Source organism: Caretta caretta, chromosome 7 (genome assembly GCF_965140235.1).
Source record: "Caretta caretta isolate rCarCar2 chromosome 7, rCarCar1.hap1, whole genome shotgun sequence".
Classification (NCBI taxonomy): domain Eukaryota; kingdom Metazoa; phylum Chordata; order Testudines; family Cheloniidae; genus Caretta; species Caretta caretta.
In genome coordinates this window covers 57,119,822-57,134,985 of record NC_134212.1, presented here as the reverse complement: position 1 = coordinate 57,134,985, position 15,164 = coordinate 57,119,822, and the positions used below count along the sequence as shown (strand labels likewise).

Here is a 15,164-nt window from a genome sequence, read left to right as displayed (position 1 = left end):
CTTCTGCTCACTCACTGGGGGGGGCGCGATCCAGGCTTGCGGCTCGCTGATTTTTGCTGAAGCTCCAGGCAGAGGTGCCTTTGCGCTGTTGTCAGCATCACTGTGGTTGTGTGGCCAGTTACCAGCCTCACTTCCTGAATCAGTAACACACGCAGGGTTTGGTTTTGTTTTTTTTAAAAAGCCTCATTATAAAAATACTCAGAGTCTGCTGAGCCTTACTCTCCATGCAAGAGGGGTCCCCATGGCCCACCGTGATTAGCAGGGGCTGCGGACTGAGCCCCTCTCCCATTCATCCTCCTGGCGGAGACGTGAAGCAGCAAATCAGTGCTGTCAAGGCTGAGCAGTCTTGCACAATGAGAAGGAAATTAAGGCAGAGCAGAGGGATGGAAGGATGAACTTTCAAACTCCCCCCCCACCTCCTGCAGGGCCCATGCTTGCTTGTCAAATGCCTTCTCTGAAGCTGCAGGTTGAGCGAGGACACAATGCCTGGAATTTGCCTTTTGTTCGGTTGCATTTGTCTGAAGGGGTCTCATGTGGCTGCAGAGGGGAGCAGGAGCATCAGACATTTTAGAAGCATAGGAACGGCCCATCCCAGAACCAGCCTATGGGCCAGCTAGTCAGACACTGTGGTTACTACAACGGTCAATACCGGGTGCTTCAGATGAAGGAGAAGCCACCTTCTCCTCTTGCCTTCTCACCCGCCCCCGACACGCCTACCTGTGCTCTACAGTGCTATGGGCTAGACTGGGGGAGATCTCTGGGGGTGCAAAGAGGGTGAGGGAGATGGAAGGAGACTAGCACTTGGGCCCTCACAATCAGGCACATCTCACCATGCAAGGACTGGAGGACTCTGCAGCAGATAGTGGGTCTAGGAGCCCCATGGAGGTGAAGCAGGACAAAGGCAGGGTCATGGCCCATCCTCTCTACACTGACTGCCATCGAGGTAGGATGTTTAACAGGGTGCAGTGACGCTCTCTGGGTGCAGTCTATGGGCAGCGGCATGCATCATTCAGATGGCTACATGGTTTGGGAAGGGGAGAGAGGGCCCCATGGACACCTTCTCCGAGCCACCATCTCGCACAATCCTTGGCCTACCATAAGGCTTAGTGAATACACACATGGACAATTACCACCAATCAAGCTAAGCTAGTCGCCTTTTTCCCCACGCTCCAGCCCAAGCCTGCAGTTTGTGGCACATGAGGAGCTCCATGGGACAGATTCTGTGGCTGTGTTCCTGTGTCGGCTGGGAAACCACTGGGAAAGCAGAGCTGTAGGTGCTTTCCCCTCCCTAGAGATCCCAATGCACCTTGCTGGGGCAGCCCCTGGTTCAGACCCCATTGGCAGCTCCTGGTCCTTTCCCTGCTGGCAGCTCCGAGATTCTGCCCCGTGCTCTTCAACTTGTGGCAAGGCCCTAGAGGAAGCTGCCCTTCCTTCTCAACAACTGTCTCGACAACGTCCCAATGCTTCCAGCAGAGAGCTGGGGCTGCTTGTGGAAGTGGTAGCAAATAAGGCAGCATTGTGCTACCAGCAAGGACTATACAGTTCATGGCTTTAAGCAATTGTCCTCATATCAGTCATCAGTGTGAAGGGGAGTTTTTTCTGTGCCCAGTACATGCCACAAAGAATGAAGACAGAAGCTAAAAACGAGAGAGGCCCTATCTTTTTCCTAACGGCAGTGGCTGTTCTTATTCAGAGAGTTGTTGGCCCCAGAGAGGAAAAGCTCTGTGTGACTTTGAAAGCTTGTCTCTCTCACCAACAGAAGTTGGTCCAATAAAAGACAGTATCTCACCCACCTTGTCTCTCTAATATATTGGGACCAATATGGCTACAACACTGCAAATGCTAGTCTGGACAGTTATAGGAGTCCACCTCCCTAACGTTCCTCCTGCAGTCTCAACTGAGCACAGCTTCCTTCTTCACTTCCTGTCTTGAAATGAGTTTGTAAGTGTTGTGGTGAGCTGTTAGCTGCCACAGCCACCCCAGAAGTGGCAGCATTTCAGCGGTGGGGTGAAGAGATTTCTCATACGCTGACTGTAGCTCATGAAGTGCTTTGGGATGAGAGGGGCTATGAAATGGTTCCTGCTGCTTGTGTACACACACTGTATGTTCTAGCCTCACATCGCTAGATATGGACAGTTTGTCAGAAAGGTTGAGCTCAGTTTTAAACGAGTATCTGCACCGGTGTATCTCAAATGGGAAGTGAGCAGAAAGACCAGTAACACTATTCAGCCTTCTGGATAACAAGGCCCTACACAATATCCATGAACTGCTCTTCCTTGAATTAGTGAATTTAATCCTGAGGCCAAGTGGCAAACACTGGGTAATTCAGCAGGAGCTATTCTCAAGCTACCTGGTCCAGGGGACTGAGCACTAGACTAGAAACCAGGTGCTCCTGAGTTCTAATCCCAGTTCTACCATTGACTTGGTATATGACCCCAGGGATGTTGCTCAATCTCTCTGCCTTAGTTTCTCCACCTGTAAAGTGGGAAGAACGATTTGTAAATGCAAGGCATGTAGCACCTGTAGGAATTACACCAGCCCCATAGATTGATGTCCTGTATTTATCCACAGACCAGGTACAGTCTAGGCAGTGGCAGCTCCCTCTTTTTGCTCTCATTAGTGTTTGAACTCTGACCTAGGGAGGGAACCAGTCACTGATAGCTCCTGCAAATGAGAAGGCTCAATATGCCTGCTTCACAAAGTGGTGCATGTCCCCAGCTAGCTTAGCTTTTGGAGAGGGGCAAGGAGTCTCACAAACACCACCCAGCCAGTGCATCCTCATTGAGCTATACTGGACCAAACCCACCCCGGTGAACCTCCACCCAGGTCCGAGAAGGTGGGTCAGGGATACAGCTGGTCTGATACGCACAAGCACACGTACACAGGACAAAACATTCTTTTACAGTGGATAAAAAAGGAAATAAAAGATACCCAAAAGTCTGGGCGGGGCACCACATTACCCTTTTTAACTTTTTTGCTACTACGACTGGTTGCCGTGATGTTCTGGCTGGGCCCAGCAGACTGCTCCCCTAGGCCACCTGTAAAGAGAGGAAAGAGAGAGAGCCCATTGTGAGCAGGCAGGGAGAGCAGATGCACCAAAAGGACAACAACGCACATCGAATTCTCAGTGCGATCCCTGGAAGGGGACCTGCCATGGGGATGGAAAGTGATCGCTCTCCTTCCACGTGCGGGACCGGGTGGGTAGCACACAGAACTGGGGCTCACGAGAACTGGGTTCTGCTCCCAGCTCTGCCATTAGCTTGCTCTCTGATCATGGGCAAGTGACATCACCTCTCTGCACCCCAGTTTGTAATACCATCTTTGTAACATGATGTGTGAATGGAAAGCGCTATTTCAGAGCCAGGCATTCTTTATGGTGGCTATTAAATACAATAATAAAAGGCACTGACATGATAAAGAAATAAGCCACTCCTCATCCCTGGCCACTCAATTAATTGATTTCTACCTGGGATGAATCTGCCCCCACTTGAGAACAACAATCCTTCTAGGTGTTAGTACAATACTGAATATAAAGAACTGTGCAATTCCACTTTATTTCATGCAGTTCACTCAGGGCCAAATTACCAGTCTACTTCCAACACTTGCAAAGGAAAATTAAAGCAGATCTGTACAGCTTGACTGAGAGATGAGCAAACATCTTGCATCTTGATCCGCAAACATCTGAAGAGTGTAAAGACCAAAAGAGGGGAGGAATCTTACGTTCATGTCATACAAACAGAAAAGTTAGATAAGAATATAAAATACTCTTGCTCAAAGATTGCAGCATAACACAACTTTATTTCTTAGAATTCAGAACCTTAACACGCTAATAACCCAAAACCAGAATGCGATAAAGCAGGATGCTCCCTAAAACACAGGCACAACTCACTCCACTTAATCTAGGCTGCCTCTCTGCAGCTGACTCAGCTAGACCCAGATCACATGCTTCCCTACAGAGCCCCTAGCCTGCCAGCAGGACTAGGTCACCCCTTGCCACAAAGTAATAGCTTGTAATTTCTAACACAATTTTCCATACGCTGCCAAATCTATTATTTGTATTACGATAGCTCTTAGGGCTCCCTGTGCAAACATACTGAGACACAACCGCTTCCCCAGTGAACTCACAATCTAAATAAACACAACAGAGTGGGGATCAGGATGTGACACTGAAGCAGAGCAATGGTTTCAAATGCCATATGTGGCACAATATTTTTTCTTTTTTCAGGGGGGAACTAAATTTTATTAGGTTTGGTAGGGGGGGATTAGACAGACAAAGGGAGGGAGGGGGCACACTACAGGTCCAGTGGGGGGATGCTGAAAGACTAGGGGAGGGGAGAAGAGGGAGGGGAGCACAGAGGGCAGGTGAAGTGAGAAGGAAGGGTTGGAGCACTCAGCTTGTTTGTTACACATTTTTAGATGGCTTTGGATTTACGCTAAGTTGTATAACTATGAACCATACTCCAAGCATGCCTTGCACGGACGTAAAGCTTTAGTGTGAAAACTTATTAGCAGATGGACTGCTGTTTGAATGGGCAGAATCTGTTAGAAGATATAAATATAAACAGTATGCTAGGCATGGCTGGTTATCTTTGAGATAATTGGTACCAGTGTCTTTAATTAGATAAGATGTTAGAAATAATGGATGCAGATGATCTTTGTACCCTGAAAAACAGGCATGGAACAAAATAAAGAAAAGGGATGAAGGGTATGCATTCACAAGGTGAAATTTGGGGAATTTTCTATTTGTTGTACACAAATGAGGTATAAAAGACAACTTGACGTCACTTCTTGGAAGTGAAGATTCTCAATATCTGGAGAACACACGTGCAGCTTTGGGTAATGTATCAACCTCTCCATTTGTGCTGATTTCTCTGTGTTTAATCAGCAGATTGTGCTAGCTTATCTGAGCTGAGTTACATCTGACATCTTATCAATAAAATAACTGACCCCTCAACAAGCCACCTGACATAACCAGTGCTCACCAGCCCCTGCTGTAGTCCTTGCTGAGGCTTCTCCTCTGTCTGCTCCCGCCAGCTTGAGACTTTCTCTCAATGCTGGGGCTGGAATTTCTTCCCCCAGCACAACATGATTTCACATGGGCGATACAAGTCTCTTAGTGTGACCCATCTTTTCTTCTCCCAAATGCTGCAATATCTGAATTCACCAGGATAGGATAAAGGGGTCTGACTAGAAGCAGTGGGATGAAAGGGGAACACTGAACACCAGGAAAAGCTTCCTGGCAGGGAGATGCATTATGGTGTGGAATTGTCTCCTAAGGGAAGTGATGGAAGCTCCATCGTTTGGGACACTTACCATTCAGTTGGACAAAAGTCACTACATGGGTGAGCTAAACCTGGATTGACAAAATGGACTGCTTGGGACCTAATCGCTCACTTCCAGCTGTGATGGCTGATCCGAAAATTTCCCTTTGTTCCATTTCATCTTGCAACTTATTACATCCACTAAGATCATCTCAACACAGCTCTTTTGACTAACTGAATTTGACATCCTTAGGATTTCTTTCCCCCAAACATAAGAATGGCCGTAGTGGGTCAGACCAAAGGTCCATCTAGCCTAGTGTCCTGTCTTCCAACAGTGGCCAATACCAGGTGCCCCAGAGGGAACGAACAGAACAGGTAATCATCAAGTTATCCATCCCCTGTCACCCATTCCCAGCTTCTGGCAAACACAGGCTAGGGACACCATCTCTGCCCATCCTGGCGAATAGCCATTGATGGACCTATCCTCCATGAACTTATCTAGTTCTTTTTTGAACCCTATTATAGTCTTGGCCTTCACAATATCCTCTGGGAAAGAGTTCCACAGGTTGACTGTGCATTGTGTGAAAAAATACTTCCTTTTGTTTGTTTTAAACCTGCTGCCTATTAATTTCATTGGGTGACCCCCTAGTTCTTGTGTTATGAGAAGGAATAAATAACACTTATTTACTTTCTCCACACCAGTCATGATATTATAGACCTCTATCATATCCCCCTTAGTCGTTTCTTTTCCAAGCTGAAAAGTCCCAGTCTTATTAATCTCTCCTTATACGGAAGCTGTTCCACACCCCTAAGCATACTATTCATTACAGAGCATCAGTCATATTTAAAGGACAGTGTTCAGATGTTAACACGGAGTTCTTATGGCCTGGGGATCTTTGCTGGAGTGGAAAATAATTTTGTATTTATAAATAAAAAGCAGCTTTCTTCCAGAGTCATGAACAGATTGCTTCTTAATTGAATTTGGGAGGTGAATTATATGGTGAATTAGAAAAAAAGAACAACACTGCATTTAGTGAATTGTTCCCCTAGAAGGGGGCCGCTTGGCATTGAATTGCAAATGATGGCACCAAGCATTACAGCTGGCACCCCCTCCATCCCAGGCTGCTGACCTCTGCCGTGTTTCAGCCATCATTGGAACAGGCTTCTTTTCAGAACTGCAATTGCATTCTTTCCCGGAGACCAGTGCAAGCCTTGGTTTCGTGTGCAAAAGAGATGTTTGAATAAACTATTGAGCCTAATGAAATCTGCAAGCTCTTTGCGTATTTTCTCTCATGGTAGCCAGTGAAAAGTGGGATGATTACACAAAGGCTAAATATGGTTGTGGTGATACACCAGATATTTTCAAACATTATTAATCTTACCACCACAGCCATGGAACACCCATACTCCTGCCTAAACAGATGGATGGTTTTATTGACACATGCCACATCCTAGATTTTAGGGGCTCTTAAGCCCTACCTACAAACTTAGTATCAAAACACCTTCCAGAGATTCATTAAGCAACATGATGCCCCTTCTCTGTTCTTTTCCCGGGGGGAAGATAAAACATGATTTTGGAGAGAGAGTGATAGGTAAATTAAGGGTTTTTATTAGTAAAAGTGAGGTCTAACAAATGCACCATTCATTTGGAACAGAAAGTGTAATGGTTCAAGGTGATTCTTGGTTCCTGTGGCAGAGAGTTCCACAGTCTCTCTTGCCAGCCAACTGAGAAGGTAAAAATGAGCTTTACCTTCGTGATGGACTTTCCCATCGTGCCAGAGGAGCATAGTTGCTGATGGCAATTATAATTCCAAAGTATGAACTCATCACGTACATATTTCAGCCCAGTATAATTAAGAATGCTGAAGAGGAGGATGGAGATCTTGAATCTGGTGCAACTTTCTATGGGAAGCCAGTGTAGCAAGTGGAGGAAAGGTTTATGTTTGCAGTAACCTGTGCATTATGTATTAGCTGTACATGTCTCATGGCTGATTTCTCACACCTACATAGATTGCATTGCTATAGTCCAACTGAGATATAACAAAGGCATGTGTTATCAAGACCAGGTCAGCCTCCACAAGGATGGGACGCAGCCTGCTAGCCAGCAGTGAGAGCTTAACTTTGGTGAGGAGTCCAGGAGAACTCCTAGGCTGCAGCCTGGCTCTACTAGCTGTGCAGCTGTACAGCTGCCTTCAACATGTGCAGAAGGCACTACTGCCGCAATCCCTCGGCATTGTCCTCTGCTAGACAGCTTTAAGCCGATCTTCCTAGTCCAGTCCATAATTCTGATCTCAGCCAGTCACTGGCTTAGCCAGATGGCACCGGCATCCTTGTGTGTTGTGACATATCTGGAGCTGAGTGCCAGCTGTGGTTGGTGTTTGGACCAAGAAATCTCACTGGTTCCCCTAGTGGTTGAGCGTAGATGTTGAAGAAATCTGGACAGAGACCTGATCCTTGGGGAACCTGCAAATGAGGGGTTTGGCAGCAGAAGTTTAGGTTCCCATCACTATGTTCTAGTTTTTGTTTGTTTGTTTTTAAAGGAGAGGAAAAAGGAAGTTTAAAAAAAATTAGCAGAGGCAATTGTAAAGAATTGGTTAGAGCAAAGCCAGAAATCATGATGGTGACATTGCTCCTGCAGTCTTAGGAGGCCTGGAAAGGAGCACCTGCACAGTCCACCATAGCAGGGCTAGGAGCTGTGCTGATGGCCTCTACGCCAATTCCCATCAAGTCCTCCTTAGACGAAGAAGGGCACTGAGTGACTGATACAGGACCTGAGAGAGAAGTAGAAGGGGACAACCTCCCCCACCTTTTGCAGTAGCCTCTCAGAACCTGTCATCTTCTCCTTCCCCACATGAACACTGATGGTCCTTCAAACACTGTTCCAGTAGGACAGTCATGGCATTCACGACACAAACGTGTGTTCTCGGACTCCTCTCCTAGGCTGAGAAATCAGTCCAAAGATGTGACTGTACCGACACAGCCATTTCTGAGTGGATTCACTGTTCACAGCATCCAACATGACCGCTGGCATTCTGGGTAGATCCTGTCTACAGCATATATGAGACTTAATGCCCTTTATTGATCCAAGTGGTGCCTAAGTGCACATAACTGGAGCCAAGTCGTCCAATGACTCTTCTTTCTATTGATCAGGGAGATGTGATACTCATACAGCATCGCTCCCTCACTAGCTACACAGACAATACAACAAGACTTTCTGGTTCAAAGTATTGGGTAACATGCCAGAGAGTTCTAGAGGACAGGCACCTCCTAGATCGATCAATCTCCAGCATCACACATGAAAGGAGACACTTCACTTCCCAGAGACGTGTCCAATTTCACCTGAGGCACCTTTAGCTGAGTTGTCTTGGTTATACATCTCCCCCATTCAGCATTTCAAAGAGTGACAGCACTCACAGTCTAAAGTTCTGTCTGCTTTCTTGGGAGGACCTGACTAGGAGCAGTAGAAGTGCCCTAAATGTGGGGGGCCATAAGCACCTGAACCATGGCCCCACCTTCATGCTGCCCCTTCCCCCTGAGGCCCCACCCTCACACTGCCCCTTCCTTCCGAGACCCCGCCATCACATTGCCCCTTCCTCCTGAGGCCCTGCCCCTACGCCACCCCTTTAGGGTTGCCAACTTATTAATTGCATAAAACCGAACATCCTTTCCCCGCCCTCTGCTCCGCCCCTTCCCTAAGAACCCATCCCCACTCACTCCAGCCCCTTCCCTCCATCACTCACTCTCCCCAATCCTCACTCACTTTCACTGGGCCAGGGGAAGGGGTTGGGGTACAGAAGGGGGTGCGGGCTCTGGGTGAGGCCAGAAATGAGGGGTTCAGGGTGCGGAAGTGGGCCCTGGGCTTGGGTAGGGGGTTGAGGTGTGGGAGGGGGTGAGGGCTCCGGTTGGGGGTACGGGCTTTGGGGTGGGGCTCAGAGGGTTAGAGTTCAGGAGGGGGGCTCCAGGTTGGGGCCAAGAGGTTTGGAGTGCAGGAGTGGGCTCAGGGCTGGGGCAGGGGGTTGAGGTGCGAGAGGGGGCACAGGCTCTGACTGGGGGTGTGGGCTCTGGGGTGGGGCCAGGGATGAAGCATTTGGGGTGCAAGAGGGAGCTCAGGGCTGGGGCAGGGGTGCAGGAGGAGATGCGGGATGCAGGTTGTAGGAGAGAGTTAGGGTGCAGGAGGGGGTTCCGACCTGGGTAAGGGGTTGGGGTGCAGTGGGGGTGCAGGGTCTGGGAGAGAGTTAGGGTGCAGGAGGGGGTTCCGACCTGGGGCAGGAGGTTTGGGGTGCAGGCTCTGGCCGGGCGCCACTTGCCTCCAGTGTCTCCCTGTCGGTGCTGCAGCGGGGCTAAGGCAGGCTCCCTGCCTGCCCTGGCTCCATGCTGCTCCCAGAAGCTGCCAGCACCACTTCCCTGCAGCCTCTAGGCGGAGGGGCCAGGGTGCTCTGCGCGCTGCCCGCCCCTGCAGTTACCGCCCCCGCAGCTCCCATTGGCTGTTGATCCTGGCCAATGGGAGCTGCAGAGCCGGCGCTGGAGGTGGGGGCAACACACGGAGCTTCCCTAATTGCCCCTGCACCTAGGGGCTGACCATGCCACCCACTTCCAGGGAGCTGCGCAGAGCCAGGGAGACTCCCTTAGTCCCACTGCGCCGCCGACCTGACTTAACGGTCCAGTCAGTGGTACTGACCAGAGCCGCCAGGGTCCCATTTCGACTGGGCGTTCCGGTAGAAAACCAGATGTCTGGTAACCCTATGCCCCTCCCCCCCCCCCCGAGGCCCTGCCCCTATGCCGCTCCTTCCCTTTAAAAGTGGAGGGGCCATGGGCCCCTGTCCCCCCCGGACCTGACTGAAACACCATTGTCCCAGACATAGTTAAAACACAAAGCAGTTCTGCTGTGCAGAAGTAACCATAGACGTGTTTAGACCTATTACTGAATCATGCCTCAGCCTCAGACACGAGGGTTGTTTGGGAACATGCACCAAATGCAGAGATATGAACCATATTTGGAATTAAAGGACTAAGCTCGTTACCACCAGTTCTAAAAATCAGTTCCCCAGCTAAGCATATGGGACACCGAAAATCAAAGGGAATATTAAGAAGGCTATAGATTAATTTAGTAGCATCACCAATGAAAGTTTCACTGCGGATCATGCCCAATAGATCCCACCACCACCTCCCGGGTATTTCTGAAGTATCCCCCTGGGGCTTCCTGATTTCCGGAGCTCACGGAGGACAGACTTCACTGTAATTCATAAATCCAAAAAAAAACAGGCCCCGTCCTCCCGACCCCTCCAGTCCCACAGGATCTGATTCAGATGGGAAGCCCCCATTCAGCCATTGCTGCCAAGTCCTGAGAAGCACTCAGCATGTTATTTTGTTGGACATGAAGTGAGGCGCTCTCAGAGTCAGCCTATCTCCCCCATACTCCAGACTGTCCCTTAGCCCGCTGGTTTCCAAACATTTTACTAAGGTGATCCACCACGTGCATTTTGTCTTTTTTTGGTGACCCGCCATTGCATATATACTGGATATCTATCTATAATTGCCAGCTAGGAGCGGTCATACAGAGATGCAGAATGCCATTTAAAGTGGGGGGCTTCCATCCCTCTCCCCTGGCCCCCAGACTTCCATGCTTGACTCCCCCAAGTCCCTGTGCACAGTTGCCAACTGTCTGCTTGCTGGTTCCGACGGCTTCCTGCACGCTGCTGCGGCCTGGAACCCATTCCCCACATCGCTGCCTGCAACCCCACCCCAGCGGAAGTGAGAATGTGGGGGAGAGCCCTTCCAGGGCACCGGGGGTGGAGAGCGACATGAGGGAGAGTGACAGATGACCCACCTAGACCCTTGCCATAACCCACTGCTGGGTTGGGACCCACTGTGCAGGAAACACTACCTTGGCGCGTTACTCCATCTGCCTTGCCTGTTTGTCTGCTTCTCCCACAACCAGTTTCATGCTTCTTTCCCCTCCACACAGCACCCTCTCAGAACTGAGCAATCAAGCCATTAACTCTCTCCTCCCTCAGATTCCATTTCTGTCATGATTCCTCCAACAAATTAGCCAACCAATAACATTGGGGTCAACAGGCAATTGAAGACAATCAATTTGTAAGCATAATAGGGTGATAAGTAATAGCCAACATGGGATTTGACAAGAACCAGTCATGCCAAACCAACCTAATTTCCTTCTTTGACAGGGTCACTGGCCTAGTGAATGGTTGGAGATGGGGGAAGCTGTAGACATGATTTATCTGATTTTAGTAAGGCTTCTGACACAGCTCCTCCTCACAGTCTTATCAGCAAAGCAGGGAAACTTGGTCTAGATGAAAGTACTAATAGGGCGCACAGCTGGTTGAAAAACTGCACTCAAAGAGTAGTTATCAATGGTTCATTGTCAAATTGGAAGGTTGTATCTGATGGGGTATTGCAGGGATCCGTCCTGGGTCTGGTACTATTCAATATTTTCATTAATGACTCAGATAATGGAGTGGAGAGTACGTGTGGGAACATAGGCCCACATTAGAACTATGGGTTTCACTTGAGTTGGGATGTAAGCATGGGCAATAGGCCCTAAGCATGTGACCAAAAAGAATAAGATCATGAGAAAGAAGAGTTGTTGTGTTAAACTTGTAGTGACCCTTCAAAATACCAGTGTTATCTTCTTTAAGATTTAGGCTGAAGTAAGGGGGGGGGTGGGGGGAGGAAACATGGTTGATTGGGTACCAGGTGCAGCAATTGACTATGTAACTTTGTTCAACATATTATAAAAACCTGCTTTGTCTGGCCTTAGCTGGGTCCAATAATTGGCAATGACAACTCTAGATAGTTAAAGGGCATAAAAAAGTAAACTCATAAAGGATTCATCACTAATACCTGCCTGGCCAAGTTGGAGCCTGCCAGTATGAATCTAAATACATCTGGGTTTAGCTCTCTTTAATCAAATGTTCATCAATTGAACTGTTTGAATGCAGTAAATTGTTTGAATGCAGTACTGTTTGAATGCAGTAAATTGCTTATTATTGAGGCTTTTTAGATGTTTAGAGAACTTGTAGAAAGACCATTTGGCCTTTAACAAAGGAATTTATGGTTGAATTGGTGTCGGTAATATCCTATAGTAATAACAATTTCAACTGTGTGCTTATAAAATTTGTGGATGACCCCAAGCTGGAAGTGTTGCAAGCACTTTGGAGGATTTGAATTTCAAAAGACCTTGATAAACTGGGGAATTGGTCTGAAATAAATAAGATGGACTATAATAAAGACAAGTGCAAAGTACTACACTTAGGAAGGAACTATCAAATGTACAACTACGAAACAGGAAATAACTGACTAGGTGACAATACTGCTGAAAAGTATCTGGGGGTCACAGTGGATCACAATCTGAATATGAGCCAACAGAGTGACGGCTGTTTAGTCTTCAGAAAAGACGACTGGGGGGCAGTGGGCATAACAGTCTTCAAATATGTTAAGGGCTATTATAAAGAGGATTGGGATCATTTGTTGTCTATGCCCACTGAAGGTAGGACAAGAAGTAATGGGCTTAATCTGCAGCAAGGATGATATAGGTTTGCTATTAGGAAAAACTTTCTAACTCAAAAGGGGAGTTAAGCTCCAGATCGGGCTTTCAAGGTGTCTGGTGATTTACAGTCACAGAGGCTCACAATACAACTGCTCTAATATTACCTTGCAATATGGGGGCAGATATTATAAGTGAAATTAAAGCCAGCAGCAACTCACAAGCATTCAATAATGTCTAAGCACCAGACACATTTTTATAATTCTAGTACCTATTTTAACAATACTAACGCACAAGTACCCAGACAGGTTCCAGCTATGTTCCACCTGAGACATGGGGACCTTGGTATGAGTTGGCACCTGGCCTCCCAAAGTCACACCAGCTTCACAGCTTCATTCATTTTTAAATCTTTTTTGTTCTGTGTCTTTTTTCACCATGTCTAATCCAGCGCATCCTCAGTCTTCCCCTATTTCTAGTTCCTTACACTCTGGTATGTACTGCCATGTATGGTGTCTTTTCTGGATCCATTTTGACATGTCTAAACAACTACAGTCATCTTTCTTCAGTCTTCTGTAACAGCGTGATTTCTTGCCCTAGCTGTTTTATTTTCTGCAGTCTTGAAACTCCCAGTATGCCCCATGGCCAGTTCATTTCTGCAGTTGATATTTTTAGTTTGCCATCTTTCCTCATACTCCAGCATTCCGACCTGTACAGCAGTATCGGCACCACAAGTCTCTCATATATGCTAATTTCCGTTATCAAAATGTCTTTAGACCTTGCAGAGTTTTCCAAATGCAGTAGTGGCTAGTTCAATTTTTCATTTTATGTCTTCTTCATAATTCCCATTCTCCGATACCTGTCCTCCAAGAGAAGTTTTTTTTCCATTTGTTCCAGTTCTGCATCTCTGACTTTGATCTTTATGTCTTCCTTGTCTTCCAGTTGTCATAGTTTTTGTCTTCTTCATGCTGATCTTAAGTCTGAATTTTCTGCTTTCCCAATCAACCCTGTCAATTATTCGTTGTAAATCCTCCTGAGTCACTGGTGAGAGGTCAATACTGTCTGCGAATCTAAGGTTATTCACTGTCCTCCCTCATAACATGACTCCTCCCATTTCATCTCTCAGTGCTATAACTGCTTCCAGTACCAAACAGAACAAATCTGGGGATATCGTGCACCCTTGTCTCATTCCTACAGTCATCCTGCACCATTCTATCAGCTTCTTGTCAACTCTCACCACACTCATCCGCCTGTTGTAGATGTTTTCTACCAGCTTGATCCGTTTCTCGGTGATGCCATACATTCTCCTCACTTGCCATATCCCTTCCTGCCAAATGCTATTAAAAACCCATTTGAAGTCGATTAAGTTGTTGTAGCAGCTTTGGTTGCCTTCTGTATACTTCTCCGATATCTGTCTTATCACTGATCTATTTCATCATGGTCTAAATCCACCCTGTTCCTCTGTAAGCACCACTTCATTCTCCTCTGCAACATCTTGGTGAATGCTTTTCCTGGAGCACACACTAAGATGATTGCTCTGCAGTTCTTGCACTCATTCTTGTTTCCTTTTTTTATAGATCAGAATTATCATCACTTTCCCCCATTGGCTCGTCCCTTGTTCTTGTTTGAACAGCTTGTGCATCGCCTTTGAACATGTGCTCCTCACCTGCTTGAAGCAGGTCTGGGGTTATGTTGTCACTTCCCAGAGTCTTTTTCTCTCAAACTTTCTACACATTGTGCCGCTCTTCAAAGTATTCTGTCCATCGCTTATGCTTTGTTTGTTCGTCTTGCCCAGGTTTGTCTTTCACCGCTGTCTTCAACTCATATCTCCCACTCAGTTCTTTTATCTTGCAATACAACTTGTGTGTCACATTTCTCTTTGTGTATTCTTCTATTTCTTTACACGGTTCACTTTATCCAATTGTTTCTTTCTCTCTAGCTAACCTATGGTATTTCAGGGCTAGGTTTGTTTTACTGTAAGCTTGGACAGCGTCTAGCACGCTGCAGGTATTATTTATGGTCTTATCATAGCACATAGCAGCCCTAGTCATGGAGCAGGACTCCATTGTGCTAGGTGCTGTACAAACCCAGGACAAAAAGACAGGCCTGGCCCCAAAGAGCTTACAGGCTAAGGGCTTGTCTAGACGAACCACTAGTTCGCAGCAAGCTGGGACGTAAATCTACGGTGCACTAGCCTGCCGCGCACTAACTGTCCACATGGAGCCTGCTGCCATGCACTGATCTATTCCCATTTCAAAGAGCATTGATCAAAGGAAGAAGATAAAAAAAACTCTCCCAGAATACATTGGGGAGAAAAAAAATCCCTTCCTGAACCCCCTGCAGGTGGTCAGCTGAAATCCTGAAACATGAGCTTTTAGGAACATAGAACATCTGTTACATGC

At 47.3% G+C, this 15,164-nt stretch overlaps 1 protein-coding gene across 2 annotated transcripts in view; it reads right to left on the bottom strand.

Moving 5' to 3' along the window:
- Window positions 1-15,164, bottom strand: part of TLL2 (tolloid like 2) — a 190,888-nt gene that overhangs the window by 70,705 nt on the left and 105,019 nt on the right. The window contains exon 3 of one of the 2 annotated variants that reach the window (XM_048858800.2): window positions 2,961-3,038. The exons of the other annotated variant lie outside the window; for it this stretch is intronic. Within the exon in view, the coding sequence (XP_048714757.2) occupies window positions 2,961-3,038 (78 nt within the window). The remainder of the gene's footprint in view (window positions 1-2,960; window positions 3,039-15,164) is intronic. 2 annotated transcript variants of the gene reach the window in all.